Here is a 20,773-nt window from a genome sequence, read left to right on the forward strand (position 1 = left end):
GAACTATTGAAAAAATTCAGCCTATATAATTTTTTTTTAGTTTTTATTTAAATTCCAGTTTGTTAATATACAGTATAATGTTAGTTTCAAGTGTAGAATTTACTGATGCAACGCTTACATACAACATTTGGTGCTCATCACAACAAGTGTACCCTTAATCCCCATCCTTTCACTCATCTCTCCACTCTGGTAACTATCAGTTTGTTCTCTGCAGTTAAAAGTTTGTTTCTTGGTTTGCCTCTCTCTCCCTTTTTTTGTCTCTTTGCTCATTTTTTTTTGTTTCTTAAAGTGCACATATGAATGAGATCATATGGCATTTGTCTTTCTCTGACTGACTTATTTTGCTTAGCATTATACCCTCTAGCTCCATGTTGTTGCAAATGTCAAGACTCCACTCTTTTTTATGGCTAAGAAATATTCCACTTAATAGTAAATTTAGTAGCCCTTCAGAGACACCAAGTAAATGGACTCAACTTTCAATGTATTTGTGAAAAGGCTGCCAGTGTAGAAGGCACTAGGCATACTAAGCCACAGATGATCAACCCAGCCCAACCACAGTTGAGCTAATTAAGAGTTTAAAATCTTTTAGTTCAATGGAGATCTATTAAGAAATTCTAAATGAATTCAATTACTTGATATTAAATTTTGTATTCCATTGTCTTAATTGGTGAAATCTATTCCACAGTAACATCTAGGTTATTTGCAATGTAGTTTCCTTCACCAGAAAGTTATTGTACTAGTAAAGGACAGACTCTCTATTAAAACTCATTTAATAAATCAGAGAAAGACAGTAGACAATACCATAAACAGCATGAATCTTGGAGTCAGGTAAGTCTAGATTCAAGCCATAAATATATCACTGTGTGACTTTGAGTAAGTTACTTTATTATCCTGAGCTTCCAATATTTCACCTGTCAAATGGAAATTGTTTCACAGGGCAAACAGCTAATTAGATAATTAAACATACGGGAAATTGCCCAGCTTATTGGCTAACTCATAATAATCACTCACAAATTTGTTACTGCTGTTGTTATAACAGTTGCATCAGGAACAGGTCCTTCCCATTACAGAGCCTGGAAGAGCTTAGAGGCACAAAGGATGTTAGCCGAATGAGCCCAGCTTTACACAGAGAATCTTAACAGAAGACTTAACTGGCATGCTAGGATGTGTATTATTAAAACGATTCTCATAAACTAGAAAAAATTATAAGGAGAACTTACCCCATCCACACATTTTTTAAATTGGTAGGTCTTCTTTAAAGATAAAAAGTCTGGGGCGCTTGGGTTGCTCAGTTGGTTAGGCGTCCAACTTTGGCTCAGGTCAGAGCTCACGGTTCTTGAGTTCGAGCCCCACATCGGGCTCAGTGCTGACAGCTCAGAGCCTGGAGCCTGCTTTGGATTCTGTGTGTATGTCTCTCTCTCTGCCTCTGCCCTGCTCGTGCTCTGTCTCTGTCTGTCAAAAATAAAAATACATTAAAAAAAATATTTAAAGATAAAAAGTCTGTTCTGTTTCTGAGAAAATTTGGATTAAAGTCACATACTAATCAATGGATGTTCATGATTAGAACATGGGGACTCTGAAAGAAGCACTGGTCAGAGACGAGGACAAGCACTGGGCCCTAGCAGGGCCTCAGAGCCTGGTGAGCTTATAGAACCCGGAGACTGGCCCTAGAGTTTCCTGCCCCCCTTAAAAAAAACAATTTTAGGGGCACCTGGGTGGCTCAGTCGGTTAAGCGTCCAACTTCAGCTTAGGTCATGATCTCGCGATTTGGGAGTTTGAGCCCCACATCAGGCTTTGTGCTGACAGCCCAGAGCCTGGAGCTTGCTTTGGATTCTGTGTCTCCCTCTCTCTCTCTGCCCCTCCCCTGCTCATGCTCTGTCTCTCTCTTTCAAAAATAAATAAACATTTTTTAAAAATTAAAAACAAAAACAGTTTTATTGGGGTGCCTGGGTGGCTCAGTCAGTTAGGCATCCAAGTCTTGGTTTTGGCTCAGGTCATGATCTCACATGTTCACAAGATCATGTTCACTATTAGTGCAGAGCCTGCTTAGGATTCTTTCTCTCCCCCTCTCTTTGCCCCTCCCACTTGTGCACCTGTGCATGCATGCATTCTCACTCTCTCAAAATAAATAAACATTTAAAAAACAGCTTTATTGAGGGGTGCCTGGGTGGTCCAGTTGGTTACGCATCTGACTTCAGCTTAGGTCATGATCTCACCGTTGTGAGTTCGAGCCCCAGGTCGGGCTCTGTGCTGACAGCTCAGAGCCTGGAGCCTGCTTCAGATTCTGTGTCTCCCTCTCTCTCTGCCCCTTTCCCACTCATGCTCTGTCTCTCTCTGTCTCTCAAAAATGAAAGATGTTAAAAAAAATTTTTATAAAAATTTTTTTAAACAGCTTTATTGAGATATAATTGATATATAAGAAATTGCACATATTTAAAGTATACAACTTGATGAGATTTGACACACATATATATATACCCATGGAACTATCACTGTAATCCAAGAAATAACTATATGCATCACCTCCAAAGTTTCATCCTTCTCAGTCCCAGAAATTTGAATTTGTAAGTGTGCCAAGAGTTAACTGGTCTCTTAGGGACCTGTTCAAAACAGCCAAATTCTCAAGAGATAGATGGTAAAGCAGACACCAGCAGATTTGTTAATTTACTATGGAAGACTGAATATTTCTAACAAACTCAGAGCACTCTTTACCCAGTATTAGAAACAAGATACTTTAGTAGTTCAGAAATGGATGTGTCATCAGAAGTTTGCTCAGTAACAAAGAATCAGATGCTTTTGAGGAATATTTCAACAAAGAGATAAAAAAGCTAATGGTCTCTCCTTGTCCCCCCCAATCTTCTTCACTTTTCTAGTGGTCAGACTCTGTGCCTTCTAGGTTAAAGTGCTTCTATTCTAAAGTTTATTTATTTATTTATTTGGTATTTATTTGGGGAGGGGAGGAGGGCAGAAAGTGAAGGAGAGAGAAAATCCCAAGCAAGCTCTGTGTTGTCAGTGCAGAGCCTGATGCAGACCTCGGTCCCATGAACCATGAGATCATGAGCTGAGCAGAAACCAAGATTCAGATGCTTAAGCGACTGAGTTACCAGGGTGCCCTCTGTTTCTATTTTAAACAAAATTTCTCCTTTTCTAGACTCAAGCAGATAAGACTCCTCTTTTGTTCATAGGGATGTGCATACTGCAGATGATTCAGTGACAACTTTCTTTTGTTATATCTTTGTCACTTTAGTAAGGCTTGGACATTGTCCAGAAAATAGTCATTTATCTTTGCCCTTGTTTGTAAACTCTATGGCTATGTCTGGATATGATTAAGCTCTTGGATATTGTATGTTGAGTCCTATGAGATACCCTCGTGGAGGATTTTATCTACCTATGGCATTGAAGTCACCTTGCCATGGCTCCTACAGAAATGGTAACACCAATACTTGCTGGTCCCACTAAGACACATAAAACATTTTCATTTTGCACTGCAAAAGGACTAGCAACTTTGACTCTAATATGACTTCATAGTGAATACTGCAGTCATTTCTCAAGGATATGTGGTGTTATGGGTAGTCTCCTCTTCCTCTTCACCTTTGGTAGATGATTTACAGAAATATTTAAATGTGTTTCAGCAAGTTAAACATGTCAGCGCATGTCAAAACACTTAAATTATAATGCGAATCTATGACCTTACCACAAACATGATGTCAATATCAAAAGACCTCTTGCTGTAATTAATGTCTTCCATGAATTGAGTCTCTTTGAAATGACTTTTTACCAAGCTCTTAAACAAGTTAGCCACTGCACATATTTCCTAATTGAAACATTCCTGGCATTAATTTTTATTAATTAATTCTTTAAAATAAAGAATTTTAAAGGCTAGAAATTATGATCTTTTTCACAGTGGGAAGAATTTTGTTTCTAATAAAAGCTTAATAAAAAATTTGTCTCTATTAATAGATAATTAAATAGAGAATTTAATTTTGTATCAATATGTCAAGATAAATTATCATTTTTGAATACCAAAGTTCAGAAAAGAAAGTGGCATCGTAAGTCTGGACATTTGGTACCGAGTAGGAATTCAAGTAATGCTGACAGCTTTAACCCTGTCATCATGTGTAAAGTTTTGATTATAAAATAATTTTCATGGTTTTTGATTTGAGATTACTTTTTGGATTTACCCTTCAATGTCAAATTAAAACATAGTTACTAAACAGTGTCTAAGAGAGTAAATACTATGGGTTAGTCACCAGCACAATGTTAGCCATCATGGTGAATGAAGAAGTGAGGGCTACACAGCATTTAAACTTATTCCATGATATACAATCTTCCAGGCTTGTTGATTTGCAAATCTGCAACTTTGATTTGATTTGATTTTGCAGACCATGCTTCAATTATGTGTGTCAATTTCTAAATTGAAAATAATAAAATCAATATTAAAAATATCTGGACTTGTAGTCTTCTGTGACTTGCCTAACAATCATTTGTCAAATAAATTGTTGATCTTTTGAACAGTATTTAATAAGGCTTCCAATTCCAAAACTACTGTGTTAACTGTTTTTAATTGGTTTGGTTATACAGTCAGTCAATGTGTATTCATGTTGTACTCAATGCTGGGAATAATGTGAGCGAAAACAAATGAGTTGCCGTTTTGACTCTGCATGACTCCTTGAAAGCTTAGACTGTATCTTCGACTAGCATCTGGACCTCCATTTTTGGCTGGGTCCCATTACAAGGCCTCCTATTACTATTTTTAGGAATATAATTTGCCTAGCAGTTCTTCATCCAGCTCTTCAGTTGTATTTTCTTACAACAGTGGGTGCCACCCTTGCTACATTGACAGAGCGCCTAAAAAATATGGTATTCTCTGCAGAAGCATAGTTGATCTGGAATACAAATTCAGAAGAATTTTTCTGCAGAAATATGACTCCATTTCATGAACAAATTACATAATTACAATCAGGGATACATTGTTTCAGATATTAAAAAGCTGTTGGATGAAGCAAATTTGAGAGCTTTAAAAATAAACTCAAGCCAGGGAAAGAAGAGTTAAGTATTTAAATAATATCTGGGAATGCTGATGAGTTGAAGAATTAATGAGCACATTAAGGTTAATAGAGGACATTTAAGAGTTGTCCTTTATTTGGGAAGAGGACACTAATCATGATGACAATCATACTCAGCAGATATGAGGTTTTCTCCAGGTGTTCTGGCCACCCTCACTTGCCTGACTCATAAACCTGGCCAGCGTGGTCAAAGAGGATTAGAAAAAGAGACAATCACAAAGTACGAGAATTTTCCCCAAGCTAGCACGATATCCCCATCTACCACATGCTTAGTTTCTGACACAAGTCCTGGATTTTGGCATTGGTCTTAGAAGATACTCAGGTTGTTTTTCATCCTGCTATAATGCACGTTTGTGTATTCAGTTTGTTGAATGAGCTCAACTATTTGGGGTGATTCTCCTGAAGACAGAGATCATGCCTTAACTAGCTCAAAGTTCTTTGTGCTAAAAACTGAGATTTCACGTGGAAAGTATTCTTCAAAAGTTTGTTGTATGTATGAACAAACGAAACATTTTTCAGGTGCCTGGGTGTTTCAGTCAGTTAAGTGTCAGACTCTTGATTTTGGCTCAGGTCATGATCTCACGGTTTGTGAGATCAAGTCCCATGTGGAACTCTGTGCTGATGTCACAGAGCTTGCTTGGGATTATCTCTCTCTCCCTCTCTCTCTCTCTCTCTCTCTCTCTCTCTCTCTGCCCCTCCCATGCTCTCTCTCTCTCTCAAAATAAATACCTAAACTTAAAAAAAAAAGATTTTTTTTCCAACTATACATAATGTAAATAATGCATCTTGTGAAGTCAAATCTATTTCAACACCAAAAGTCCAGTTACAATATAACCATGGTTGACTCATGGGCTCACTAAAGCAAAGTCACTCACTAATACCCTGTTTTTGAGCATTCTTCCTCATGGCCAGTTTGGCTGCTATAGGTCACATTATTCCCTAACAGGCTTCATCTTGGATAGCACATGGCATACTGAATGACATTACAAGGAGCACCTTGCCTTGTCTATGAGGTAAGCAAAATGTTTTAGAATATCTGCTATAGGAACCTTAGCTATTCATAATTTAATGAGGAAGTATGTGGTCATTTTTTGTTTGAAACATGAAATTTGAGTGCTAATACTTTGATAAGTTATAAACTTCTACCCTTTCCTACTTTCATGCCCCTCCTATTTTCTACTGAGTCAGTATTTGCCAGCCATGTACCATATGAAAGCTCAACATCATTGTGTGAAAAAATAATAATGAAGAGGGAAGAGAGGACAGAAGGAAAGGGAAAAAGAAAGATATCATTTACCATTGCTTCATAGCATGATTTTTATATTCTTTGATACATTTTCTCTACATTTCTATGCAGAGAAATGTTGGCCGTCTCATGAAATTTAACAGCACCCTCCTTCAAAGGAAATAGACCAAAAAAATACTTCAAATGTCCTCTTGGGAAATAGTTTTAAACTCTCATGTTATTAATTGAATTGTGTCCCCTAAATATTAATCTGTTGAAGTCCTAACCCCCTGTATCCCAGAACGTGACCTTATTTGGAAATAGGGTCTTTGCAGATGTAATTAGTTAATATGAGGTCATACTGGCATAGGGTGGACCCCTAACCCAATATGACTGGTATCCTTATAAAAAGGGAAAATCTGGTAGGATTCAGCCATAGAAGAATGGAATTGTAGTGTCCAGAATGGTTTTGTTCAAATGCCTTGTTCTTTCCACACGGTGGCTTGGGCAAAACAGTCCGACTTCGTCCATGGTGGCTTAGGGCTCCAATACAAGTGTTCCAAGAGCAGGGAAATGGAAGCTGACATGCTTTTATAAGGCCTGGGCTCCAAAGATGGCCCAACATCGCATCTTTAATATTTTATCAGTCAGAGCAAGTACATAACCTGCTCAGAACTCAAAGGGAGGCAACATAGACCCACATCTTAATTGGGAAGAGTTTCTAAAAATCTTCACCCTAACTTAATGTGCTACATGACTCTTATCAAAAATTATTTCCATATGTACTTAGAAAAACCATTACATTAATTACAATTCACTGATCATTTTAATTTTTCAAAATCATTTTTTAGGCAAGGATTTATTAATTAAGAGATTAAACATCTTTCAAGTCCCCTGCCTTATCCCCTTCAGTCAGCATTTATATGTCTCATTATATCCAATGTGTGCATTTATTTTTTATAATTATACTCATAAATTAATTCATAATACCCCAATAATCCTTAAAGCATCTTGTCCTCTACATCTTTTGTAATTTCCCTTAGAACAAAAAAAGGGAAATTTTGGATACATCATGCTAAATACAAGGCAGAGATTGGGGTGATGCTCCTACAAACCAAAGAATGCCAAAGATTGCCAGCAAGCCATTAAAAGCTAGGTAAGAGGACAGATTCTCTCTTATAGCCCTCAGAAGGAATCACCCTTCCAACACCAAAATCTTAGATTTGTAGCCTCCAGAACTGTGAGATAATTCATTTCTGTTATTTAAGCCGCCCTGTTTGTGATACTTTGTTACAACAGCCCTAGCAAACTAATACACCTTCTTTGAAGTCATTGACTGGAAACAGTAGTGTCTGTCTTGTCAGGACAGGCTATGGGGCTCATGGGTGCCTCAGTAAGTTAAGGGTTCATGACTTTGCTCAGGTCATGAACTCAGGGTTGGTGAGTTCAGGCCTTGAGTAGGGCTCTGTGCTGACAGCTCAGAGCCTGGATCCTGCTTCGGATTCTGTGTCTCCCTCTCTTTCTCTTTCTGCGCCCCTCTTCCTCTGCTTACTCTCTTTCTCTCAAAAATAAAATAAACATTAAGACACTACTACCGCACTCCCACCCACATTGAAACCATACTATGGGACAGCAGAACCTTGACTTCTGCTTGGCTGAAGCTTTAAAAATCACTTACCACTGAAACGACACTGTACCTTATCTTGCTCTCTTGTGATTAATTACACAAAGCAGAGGCAGGAATAGCAGTTAACACACAGGTGCTCCTCATAGAGCCTTCCTATTGTTGACCCTAAGCAATGGTGAGGCAGGAGCTGTTGACTGATACATTACATAGATTAATGTAAGAGATATTAATGAGTTCAAGGGCGTTCTCCTTATTTCTATTCCCCATAGCCTCTAGCTTCGTGCTGAGCACAGAACTATTATTTAGTACTTAATCTTTGATAAATGATATTATCAACTCTCTTCAACAGTTTGTTTTTGCTTTGAAATATTTTGAGTAAAAATATAAGTAAAACAACTTGTTTTCACTACATGTAAATATCAATATCAATAGCTACAAAAGGTATCGAATTTCTGTTCTTTCTGAGAAAGCTTTTCTGTAAGGGGACCTCAAAGATAGACAAGCTAGTCTCTGTCGCCATCTAGGGAAAACAGAGGATTATAACAGTATAGAGCTTAAATTTAAATTTCGGCTTCCGAAGGAATAGTTAAAACTATACTTAGAAAAATGCAGGAATATAGAGTTTGCACATAGAGATGCTTCCTTTTTCTATGTAGGGTAGGCCAGTGTATACGTTCACTGTTTGTTATCTTGTCCCAGCTTGCAGGTGTATGACCAATGTGATTAACTATTTACTCATTTAACGAATCTCTGTTTACCCACTACTATATTCAAGGCACTGTAATGGTAATTAAAAGCAGTATATAAAAAAAGAATCAAATGTTATAGATGGGTAAACAGGTAAAAAGAAAGCAGTATAAGACACCTTACCCACGAGAGAGTCAATCGTGTGATATAAGGGAGTCTGACTTAAAATTTCTGTTTAAAGTAATTTATTCTGCCCTTGCTATGCTACAAAAGATAATCAAAATCATACCCATTTTGGGGTACTCTGTTCACTACTAGCCCTCCCACTGTCCATTTGGATCCATTATTGCTTTCTTTCATCTCTCTGGACTTTCTAACCCCTTGGCTTTGCCCCGTATGTTCCTGGTTCAGGCTGAAAGCTACCTTTTGTTTTGAAGACTTCTTGGTCACACTTCTTTGACTTTGTTCTTGAGAATTTTTTCTTAAATGTGACTTCTTTCTTTACTCTAGCTTCTATGCCAGCCTTAGACAATCCTAACAAACCAAAAATTATACTGGGAAGCAAAAATTACACTCATTGAAACCCTGGGCCTTAAGTTCCCTTGTACACTGGGGATGAGACAATGCCTTCTTTACTCTCTGTTTAGGAAATGCAGTACAAACCAGTGTGCACCTAGCTGTCAATAATAACCCCTACACCTGGCTCAAGCATCTGTTTTGCTGGCCTCCCACCTCAAGAAAGCTGCCAGAAAGCTTATCAGGTGGGTGTGTTCCCTGCCACCAAGAAAGAAAATTCACTGCAACTTGGAGAGCAGATTAGTGTAGATTTTGGTGGGCAGGTTACTTCAGAGGACCCCCACATTTTTCCCACATCCAAGTACTAGCCTTAATAGGCCCTGAGTATGTTTCTGAAGAAGTGTAAAATTGTCAGGTGCCAAGTGACCATACCTTCTGTTATGGACTGAATTGTGACTTCCCAAATTCTTAGGCTGAGGTCCTAACCTCATTCTCCTATGCAATAACCCCAATGTTGGTTCAGTGCTCTTTCCTTTCTAGAAAATGTGGCTCCATGGAGTCTTCAACTCAAGTAACAGCTCTGCTTAGAAGGTGAGTCTGTCTTTCCCTTGATCTTAACTCTCCTTTGTAGAGGCATAAAGGTTTTGCAGGCAGCAATAAATGGTTGTCTTCTTTAGGGGAGATCAGTAAAGTATCAAAGAAATTCCCTTAGCCCCAAATATTCATCACATCACTTCCCTCATAACTTACCCATGCACATGGATCTTCCTGAGATCACTGCAAGGGCTATCCAGTCCCCCCAGTGCTCATTATCAATACATCTTTCATGTTGCTCCTAGGAACTTCAAAAATGTGTCAAAATAAGACAAGTAAGCACCTGCAAGGCCACATTATGATCTCACTGAGATCTCACTTAATTTCTCAATTTTCTCAAATTATGTTCAACTATGATGTTCTAATTCCCTGAATCGAGTTATACTGTAAGGTGAACATCAGATGATGTTATATCTCAGTACTCAAACTCCTCCCACTCATTTCCACTGTCAGAGATTTTTTTTATATGTATTTATTTTTTGGGGGGAGAGTGCAAGCAGGGGAGTGGCAGAGAAAGCGGAACAGGGGATCAGAAGTGGGCCCGGTGCTGACTGGTTGACAGCAGCAAGCCCGATGTGCTGCTCAAACTCATGAACCGGGAGATCCTGACCTGAGCTGAAGTCAGATACTAAACCAACTAAACCACCAGGTGCCCCTCCATTGTCAGAGTTTTAATTTCATTCTTGTTTCTAATACCTTCTCCCAATATCAGCACAGTGAATTTTTAAAAAAATTGAGCCATACTCATATTACTTTTCTCCCAGTAAAAAAAAATCCTTCCACAGTACCTAAAATGTGGGCTATGAAGCTCCTAAATTAGCATAGACTACCTTGTGTGATAATTCCAATTTTATCACCAGCAACTCCCTCTTTTGCATTTAATGATCAGATCACACCAATCTACTTACCTTTCCCGAATACAATATGACATTTTACAACTCCCAGTTTAAATATATGTCACTCTCCTTGCCTGGAAGCCTTTTCTCTCACATACTCATTTGGCTGCCCTTAATAACCTTCCAACTTCAGCTCTAGTATCAATTCTTCCAGGAAGTCCTTTGTAACCCATTCCCAGACTGCAGCAAAGGTCACTCACTCACCCCCATGCCTCACAAATTACACTGTCTTTACACTCCATTTCCCTAATTAGACTGAGAAGGTGCTAAGGGAAGAGTTCAGACCTTTCCCATCTTCTGATACCAGCACCAACACAGGAATTGAAAACTGGCAAGTGCTAATTAAACAATTTATTCTAGATCACAACAGATCAAGAGAAACATGCTCTATAAGTGTTTGCTTGTTTGTTTTTTGGGGGGAATGGGGGGTCACTGGGATGGGAGTATTAAAAATGTTGTTTTTGCAATACCTGGGTCATCTAGGTAAGAGAAGTCCCTCAGTCCAATAGCTCCTGTGCCCAAGTGTCAGCAAGGATGGAAAGAAGTTGGAACCCTTGTACACTACTGGCAAGAATGTAAAATGGTGCCACCATTAAGGAAAACATTATGAAGATTCCTCAAAAAAATTAAAATAGAACTATGATATGATCCAGCAATCCCACTTCTGGGTATATATCTAAAAGAATTTAAAGCAAATCTCAAAGCAATATCTGTACACTCATGTTTAACGCAGCATTATTCACAATAGCCAATAGGGGGAAACAACCCAAATGCTCATCAACAGCTGAAAATATAAAGGGAATGTGGTATATACATATAAGGGAATAAAAGAGAATTAAAAGAGAAGGAAATCCCGTCACATCCTACAACATTAATGAGCCTCAAGGACATTATGCTGACTGAAATAAGCCAGTCACAAAAGGGCAAGTATTATATGATTTTCATTCATACGAAGAACTCAAAATCATAGAAACAGAAAATAGTTGGTTGCCAACGGGTGCTGGTGGTGAGGGAAGATTAGTGTATAGTGAGTACAGAATTCCAGTTTTGCAAGATGAAAAAGTTCTAGAGATCTACTGCACAATAATGTGAAAATACATAACACAACTGAATTGTACACTTTAAAATAGTTAAGATGATAAACTTAACCACATTTTTGCACCATTGGTGGGAAGGTAAACTGGTGCAGCCAGTCTGGAAAACAGTGTGGAGGCTCCTCAAAAAATTAAAAATAGAACTACCTTATGACCCAGCAATTGCACTACTAGGTATTTATACAAAAGATACAAAAATGCTGATCTGAAGGGGTACATGTACCCCAATGTTTATAGCAGCACTATCAACAATAGCCAAAGTATGGAAAGTGCTCAAATGTCCATTGGCTGATGAATGGATAAAGAAGATGTAGTATATATTTATATAATGGAATATTACTGAGCAATCAAAGAGAATGAAATCTTGCCATTTGCAACAACGTGGATGGAATTGGAGTGTATTATGCTAAGTCATAAAAAGACAAATATATGATTTCACTCATATGTGGAATTTAAGAAACAAACCATGATCATAGGGGAAATGAAGGAAAAATAAAATAAAAACAGAGAGGGAGACAAACCATAAGAGACTCTTAAATACAGAGAACAAACTGAGGGCTGCTGGATGGACTAAATGAGTGATGGTCATTAAGGAAGGCACTTGTTGGGATGACACTGGATGTAATACATAAGTGATGAATCACTGGGTTCTACTCCTGAAACCAATACTACATTGTACATTAACTAACTTGAATTTGAATAAATAAAAATTTTTAGAAGATGACAAATTTAACAAATTTTGCCATGATTAAAAATTAAAAGATGATCTATATCCATTCTTTCGATTTAGAGAAAAGAAAAAAAGAGGCCTAATGTGGGGATATATCCAAGAAAAAACAGCAGGATAAAATCAGTTAAAAAACTGAATGTTCTTCTTCTGAGATCAAGAAGAAGGCAAGAATGTCCACTACCCCACTTACAGATAGCATTGAGTCCTGGGCAGTGCAATAAGGCAAAAGAAATAAATAAAAGGCATTACAATTGGAAAGAAGGAAACTGTTTTTATTAAAAAAAAAAAAACAGATTGCATATGAAAACGACCATAAAAATTCCAAGGAGTCCACAAGGTAACTAATAAAATTACTATGAGATTTTACCCAATCTATCAGGATGTATCAGATCACACAAACCAGCTGCATTTCTATTTACCAATAATAAACAATTGTTAAATATATTTTTAAATATCATTTGTAATAGAATAAAAACTAAAAATGACTAAAGGAAAGCTAACAGAAGATGTGTAAAACTTTTATACTGAAAGACACAAAGCACGTAGAAACAAATTAAGGAAAACCTATTACAGAAATTCCTCTGACTCATGAATTAAAAGAGTCAATATTAAGTTACCAATTCTTCCCAAATTCATTTACAGATTAATGCCATCCCATTCAAAATACAGGCAGAGATTTTAGAAAAACTGCCAAGATGATTCTAAAACTGATATTGAAATGAAAGGACTTAGAATAGCCAAAACAGTCTTTAAAAAGAATAAAGTTGGAAGATTATACTACCTTTTTATTAAACTTATTATAAATTTGTAATAATCAATTCACTTGGTACTGACACAAAGTAAGACAAATAAATCAATGGAACAGGATAGAGATGTACAGAAAGAAATCTACACATATATGATCTATGATTTTTCAACAAAGATGCTAAGGTAATTCAATGGGGAAAGGATACCTTTTCCATAAATAATGCTGGCATAACTATGTATCCATATCTCACCCCATACACAACAATGGATTTGAAATAAATCATACACCTAAACATAAACATTCTCTCTATAAAACTGCCCCGAATATTATTTTTAAAAATTTATTTATTTGTATTCAAGTTAGTTAACAGACAGTGCAGTATTGGTTTCAGAAGTAGAACCCAGAATGTCATTTTGACCATTAAGAAGGCAACGATTTCTTGGAATCAAAAACTACCAACATCTAAAAGAAACATTGAAATTTTATAATTTTCTTTTTTTTTAATTTTTTTAATGTTTAATTATTTTTGAGAGGGAGGGAGAGAGAGAGAGTGAGTGGGGGAGGGAAGAGAGAGAAAAAGAGAGAGAGACACAGATTCCAAAGCAGGCTCCAGTCTCTGAGCTGTCAGCACAGAGCCTGATGGGGGCTTGAACCCACAAACTGCAAAATCATGACCTGAGCCGAAGTTGGACACCTAACTGACTGAGCCACCCAGGCGCCCCCCAAAATCCTATAATTTTCAAAGTTAAAAACTTCAGCTCTTCTTTCATTATGTTTAATGTTATCTGAAGTCTTCCACAGATAGCCTTTATTATGTTTTGGAAGTGTCTTCTTATTGTTTTAGGTACTATTTTTAACTTTTTCCTAGCTTTATATAAGTACAATTGACAAATTAAAGGTGTATGTATTTATGGTATACAATGTAATGCTTGAAATGCATATACATTATGAAATGATTACCATAATAATGCTATTAACATATCCATCGCCTCATACAGTTATCATTTTTGTGTGTGTATGCAGAGTGAACACTTAAGATCAACTCTCTTAGCAAATTTCAAGTATAAAATATAGTATTATTAACTATAGTCACCATGCTGTACATTAGATCTCTAGAAATTATTCATCCTGCATAACTGAAACTTTGTACCATTTGACCAACATTTCCCAATATCGTCTAATCTGGACACCCCACCTGGCACCATTCCAGTCTATGTTTCCATGAGTTCAACTTTTTTAGATTCCACACATCAGTGAAACAATGTAGTATTTGACTTTCTGTGCCTGGCTTATTTGACTTAGTATAATGTCCTTGATATTCATCTTAATTTTAGCATGTGACAATATTTCCTTTTAAGACTGAATAATATTCAATTATATGAATTTACCATATTCTCTTTATCTATTCATCCATTAATAGACACTTGGATGATTCCCTAACCTTACTATTGTGACTAATGCTATAAAAAACATGGGAGTGGTGATATCTCTTTGAGATACTGATTTCATTTCCTTTGCATATATACTCAGAAATGGAATTGCTAGATCATATGGTAATACTACTTTTAGTTTTTGAGGAAGTCCATCTAACAGATGGAAGGTTATAGCTCAAAAGTTTTTATTTGAATTCCAGTTATTTAACATATAGTGTAGTATCAGTTTCAGGTGTGCAATTTAGTGATTCAACACTTCCATACAATACCCAGTGCTCAACACTACAAGTGCACTTCTTAATCCCCATCACCTATTTAACCCAGCCCCCTACCCACTTCCCCTCTGGTAACTATCAGTCTGTCATCTACAGTTATGATATACATTTCTCTGATGATTAAGAATGTTGAGCATTTTTTCATATACCTATTGGCTATTTGTACATCTTCTTTGGAAAAATGTCTATTTAGGTCCTTTGCCAGTTTTTAAATTGGGTATTTGTTTCCAGAGTTGAGCTCCTTATAAATTTTGGATATTAACTTCTTATTATATGTACGGTTTACAAATATTTTCTCCCATTCCATAGGTTGACTCGTCATTCTGTTGGTTGTTCTTTGTTCTTTGATGTTGATTGCTCTTTGCAGAAACTTTTTAGTTTGATGCAATCCCATTTTTCAATTTTTGCTTTTGTTGCCTGTGCTTTTGGATTCATAATAAAAAATCATTGTCAAGACCAATGTTAAAAAGCTTTATCCCTATGTTTTCTATTAGTAGTCTTATAGTTTCAAGTCTTATATTTAAGTCTTTAATCCATTTTGAGGTGATGTAAGTATATGGTCTGGAGAGTCCAATTTCATTCTTCTGCATGTGGATATTCAATTTACAAACACCATTTTTGAAAAGACTGTCCTTTTCCCATTGTATAATCTTGGCACTTTTGTTAAAGATCATGTAAATGCATTAATTTATTTCTGGTTTCTCTATTCTGTTCCCATTGATCTATACATCTGCTTTTATGTCAGTATCATGCTGTTTTAATCACTACAGCTTTGTAGTATATTTTGAATTCAGAAAGTATGCTTCCAGCTTTGTTCTTTCTCAAGATTGCTTTGACTATTTGAGCTCTTCTGTGGTTCCGTAGAAATTTTAGGATTGTTTTTTTCTATTTCTGCAAAAAATGCCATAAGAATTTTAATAAGGATTTCACTGAATCTGTAGATTGCTTTGGGTGGTATGGACATTTTAACAATATTAATTCTTCCAATCCATGAGTGTGGATATCCTTCCATTTATTTGCATTTTTTCAATTTCTCTAATCAATGTCTTTATTTTTTAGTGTACATAACTTTCACCTCCTTGGTTACATTTATTCCTAAGTATTTCATTATTTTTAATGCTATTATAAATGGGATTATTTTCTTAACATCTCTTTTGATAGTTCATTTTTAGTGTATATAAATGCAACAGATTTTTGTACATTGATTTTTGTATCTTGCAACTTTACTGAATTTGTTTATTAGTTCTAGCAGAGTTTTGGTGGAGTCTTCAGGGTTTTCTATATTTAAAGAAAATGTAATCTGCAAACACAGACAGTTTCCATTCTTCCTTTCCACTTTGGATGCCTTTTATTTCTTCTTCTTGTCTAATTGCTTTTGCTATGACTTCCAGTATTATACTGAATAGAAATGGCAGGAGTGGGCAACCTTGTCTTGTTTCTGGTCTTAGAGGAAAAGCTTTGAGTTTTCCACTGTTGAATATGAAGTTAGCTGTGGACTTGTCACATATGGTCTTTATTATGTTGAAGCACACTCTTTATAATTTGTTGAGAGTTTTTATCATGAATTTTGTCACTTTTTTTCCCCGCATCTATTGTGATAATCAGTGAGGGTTGGCCTATATGCTGGAGCTGCAGCTTCCTGCCTGACAGTGGGGTCATGGAAGCTTGATCTATAAGGGCAGGCATTTAGCCTGGAGCCTCAGGGCCTGGCCTGGCACTGTGGTGGCCAGGAGCCTTATTCTGGGGGTATGAGCCTGGAGCCCAAGGTGCCAGGGTTCACTGGGGTGAGCTCTATGCTGAAGTTCATGGTAAAGTTGGATACCACTTCACTCTTCTTCCCCCATGAGGTGTCTCTATGCATCGCACTACTCAGGCTTGAGGAAAGGATGACATGGGTAATGTGAAAGTGTTGTTCTTACCCCCTTTAATGTGTCTTTTCTTATTTCTGTCCTGGATTTCAATGGAGACCCAGAAGTATTCACCAATCCATAATCTTTCACCTGAAATCCTTAGCTTTTGTAAAGGTATTTTCATTTGTGGATAGTTGTTCAAACATGCTTCCGTGAGGGTACAAGCTCTGAAAACTATCATTCCACCATCTTGCTCATTCCTCATGGAAGTATCCTTTTACTGCTAGTTTGCTGAGTGTGCTTTATCATAAACAGAGTTTGAATTTTTCCATGGAGTTTCAGAATTTCTCTTCTTTTCAGTGTGCTTTGATTTATCTACAAAGCAGAAGTGTGGTTTGGTGCTTTATGCATAGTGGGGGGAGTCAGGTCAGCAACCTTCCTCAGTCTTAGTCACTGCCTTCCTTTAAATCTTTGTGGGGTAGCCCTACAGTACAGTTCTCTCCTAGGCACAGTGAAGCCAACCTAAATTATTTACTTCCAGCTGTATAAGCCTTTACAGCTTTACAAATTCAAGAAATCAAACAAGTTGGGAATGGTAGTCAATAAATAAATTCAGAGGGAAATGGGATTCTGGGGCCAGATGTCAGTCAGCTTCTTCCTTTTGCTTCAACCATTTGTATTATGGTTGCAGTTAATCTTGTCTAAATGAGGGGGGAAAGTAAGAATATTGCTGTAGTCAAACAAGGAAGGAAACAGTGAGAAGGGGAAGTAAATGCAGTAAATACAGGAAAGGAGGAGGATTCAAGAAGCAAACAGAAAACCACAGAAGAGAGAAAAATCTGAAATCTATGAGTGTATACTATAAATCAGATACTATGTAAGTTGCTTTACATAAGATATCTCTCTACTCCTCATAACGACCCTGATAAAGAAATATTATCATTGCTCTTTTACAAATAAGCTAAATCTCAATGAGGATCACCAACTTGCTCTAGATAACAAAACTGAAGTGGTGAAGTGGGAAGTATTTGCAGCACTAAAGCCTTATTGTTTCCTGTGCACCAAGATGTCCTGTAGTTAAAGAAGTGAATCATCCCAGGGCCTTGAAGGCTATATCCCTACGAGAGCAGAGAAAATAGAAGACCTCACGGCTACATTCCGTTTGTAATAAAGCAAACAGTGAGGACAGGATTTCTGGTTGTTGTTTTTTTCAATAATCTTGGCAATAGTTCAAATTTATAAACTTCTCTGAGAATGAAAACATATTTGATGTGATATAAGTAATTTAGTAATAGTCATGATTACAATCTGTTACTAAAACCAAGGCATCCAAACACAATTGCGTAGTGATGAAACTGACAGCATGTTTTCTCCACACCACCATACACACTATTCGCCATTAGTTGCTCATTTGGAAAACAGAAAATTATAAATAGAGATTATAAAAATCACTCAAATGGAGCATTCAGTGGATTTCTGAAGGATCAAGATGCCTTTATCTGGTGAAACTATCTTCTCAAAATGGTTCTACCTTAAAAGAAGTGTTCTTTAAAACAAATTGTCCCTTCAAGTTCCATGAAGAACATTTACTCTCATCTTATCTTTGAGCTATGATGAGCAATGGAAGAGTTACTTAAGCTCTCCTTCTTCCATCTTTGGTGGGCTCCATATCAAGTATAACTTCATATTGTACACATTATGAAACACTCCTTCAATCTAAAGGAGAAACTGTCAACATTATTCATTCTCCTTAACTTTTTTAAAATTAGCCAGCTTGACTGATTTTATAACACAATCAGGAGCAGAGAAAATTTCCCTTCCCAAAGATAGTGTAGATAGGAATATGTTTATTTCTTGTTTGAATAACACTGCAATTATAACAGACCAGTTACTGACTATAATTGGATCTATGGGACATTATCCCTGGAGTTTCAGAATTTTAATTCTGCACAAATAGAGTTCTAAGTTTAATTTGCTACATGAATTGGAAACTTCTCATAAGCAACAAAAAGCTTAAATTGCCTTATAGTGCCAATAGTTGGTCTTTTGAAGGATGATTCTGGAGCACAGATGCCAGGCAAATTCTAGCTATATGAAAGAAATATCTATATATGTCTACCACCATGAGAATATCTGTCATCATCTTCCTGGGTTTGAAATGGAAACTGTGGACTTGTGTTGAAATGTCCAAGGTTTTTGGTTAATTAATCTATGACTGCAGAAATTTATAACTTTTTTTGACTCACTGAATCTCCCAAATTATTTTGGACAGAATTCCAGGAGTGACAGAAAATATGATAAGCTTGGAGAGCAAAACAATTCCTAAGTAAGAAGACTGTTACCAAACTAGGGTAAGAAAATAATTCCAATGGTTCAGGTAAATTAATGACTTAGCTATAGATCAATTACGAATGTGATTTCAGGAAAAAAAAGAATGCATAAGATTATTTCTTTCATCAATCTCTCATGATGTTTATGAAATAAACCTCTCCCTTCCTAATACTGCCAAAAAATCTTGTATCAAAAATAACAGCTTGAGGATTTACCTGTTGACTTCCTACTTGAAATTTTCCTAATTAATGACAAATTCCTTCAAATATATATTACTATCACCAAACTGGAGAAGCATTTGACTACACAGACTACAAGTCTATAGCATAGACTACAAGTTCATATGAAGAAAAAAATGCCAGAAAATACGAAGGGAGGGGATCTTATGTTTTATATATAATATATGATGTTAATCTTTCTGTGCATATATACAAATGAATATGACATAATAAAATGTTTCAGGGAAATTTGACATCTGTAACAGTTTTTTTCCTCCTGGGATTTTCCCACTACCCCAAAGTTGAGGTCATTGTATTTGTGCTGTGCTTGCTGATGTACCTGATCACCCTGCTGGGTAATATCATTCTGATCTCCATCACCATCCTGGATTCCCACCTACACAAACCCATGTACTTCTTCCTCAGCAACCTCTCCTTTTTAGACATCTGGTACACTTCTTCTGCTTTTACTCCAATGCTGACAAACTTTGTTACAGGGGAAAACACTATCTCATTCGTAGGGTGTGTTGCTCAGATGTACTTCTCTCTAGCTATGGGTGCCACTGAGTGTGTGCTCTTGTCCTTGATGGCATATGACCGATATGTGGCCATCTGCAACCCCCTGAGATACCCCATCATAATGAACAGGAAGGTTTGTTTGCAGATTGCAGCTGGTTCCTGGTTGACAGGCTACCTCACCACCCTGGTGGAAACAATATTTGTGCTGCAGCTCTCTCTGTGTGGTCATAACACCATCAATCATTTTGCTTGTGAAATTCTGGCTGTCTTGAAACTGGTTTGTGTGGACACCTCCATGGTGGAATTACTCATGCTGGTGATCACCACACTTATCCTTCCCATGCCAGTGCTTCTAATTTGTATATCTTATGCATTCATTCTCTCCAACATCCTAAGAATTCGTTCAGTGGGTGGTCGAAGCAAAGCCTTTTCAACATGTGCAGCCCACCTAACTGTGGTGGTTTTGTTCTTTGGGACAGCTCTCTCCATGTACCTAAAGCCCTCAGCTGTGGATTCACAGGAAATAGATAAATTTATAGCTTTGGTATATGGCGGATTAACCCCCATGTTGAATCCTATCATCTATAGTCTACGGAACAAAGAGGTGAAAGCAGCTATGAAAAGGTTGCTGATTAGAAATCCTTTTGGTACTGTGTTAATTTCTGTCCTCAATAATATCAGAGCAAGCACACTCATCTGAATAATCTCCAACATTATCCAGAAAGTTGCAAAATAGTTCCTATAAACCAAACCCTGGAAAATACTCATTTTTGATAGTTCAACATTAAGTTCAATATCTTGATTTATCTTGTAAATAAAACTGCTGAAATTAATGAATCATTTAGAAAGAATGAATTATGTTTCCAAAAAGTATTTAAAATTTATTGAATATTAATATAACATTAAAATTAGATAATTTCTTATTTCCTGTTTGACTTGCTATACATCTAATAGTCAACTGTAG

At 36.7% G+C, this 20,773-nt stretch overlaps 1 protein-coding gene and 2 long non-coding RNA genes across 4 annotated transcripts in view; 2 read left to right on the top strand and 1 right to left on the bottom strand.

Annotated features, from left to right (window-relative positions):
• The window catches only part of LOC123381523, an 85,097-nt gene extending 83,818 nt beyond the window's left edge, over positions 1–1,279 (bottom strand). The window contains exon 1 of the long non-coding RNA XR_006588592.1: positions 1,221–1,279. This is a non-coding gene — a long non-coding RNA (uncharacterized LOC123381523). The remainder of the gene's footprint in view (positions 1–1,220) is intronic.
• A 4,484-nt stretch (positions 1,280–5,763) lies between these two features.
• On the top strand, positions 5,764–18,396 carry LOC111557465. Of its 2 annotated transcripts, none has more exons than XR_006588933.1 (5): positions 5,764–6,079; positions 7,335–7,447; positions 9,253–9,366; positions 9,662–9,712; positions 17,703–18,396. It is a non-coding gene; the product is annotated as an uncharacterized LOC111557465 (long non-coding RNA). The 2 variants fall into 2 exon arrangements; XR_002737517.2 differs by lacking the exon at positions 17,703–18,396 and adding an exon at positions 11,095–11,859.
• A 51-nt stretch (positions 18,397–18,447) lies between these two features.
• LOC101080583 (olfactory receptor 13F1) lies at positions 18,448–20,660 on the top strand. Its single transcript, XM_003995717.2, has one exon. The coding sequence runs from the start codon at positions 19,526–19,528 to the stop codon at positions 20,507–20,509; it is 984 nt and encodes a 327-aa protein (XP_003995766.1). The 5' UTR covers positions 18,448–19,525; the 3' UTR covers positions 20,510–20,660.
• Positions 20,661–20,773: the final 113 nt, after the last annotated feature.

The sequence above is a fragment of the Felis catus genome, chromosome D4 (assembly GCF_018350175.1).
Source record: "Felis catus isolate Fca126 chromosome D4, F.catus_Fca126_mat1.0, whole genome shotgun sequence".
NCBI classification, from domain to species: Eukaryota; Metazoa; Chordata; class Mammalia; order Carnivora; family Felidae; genus Felis; species Felis catus.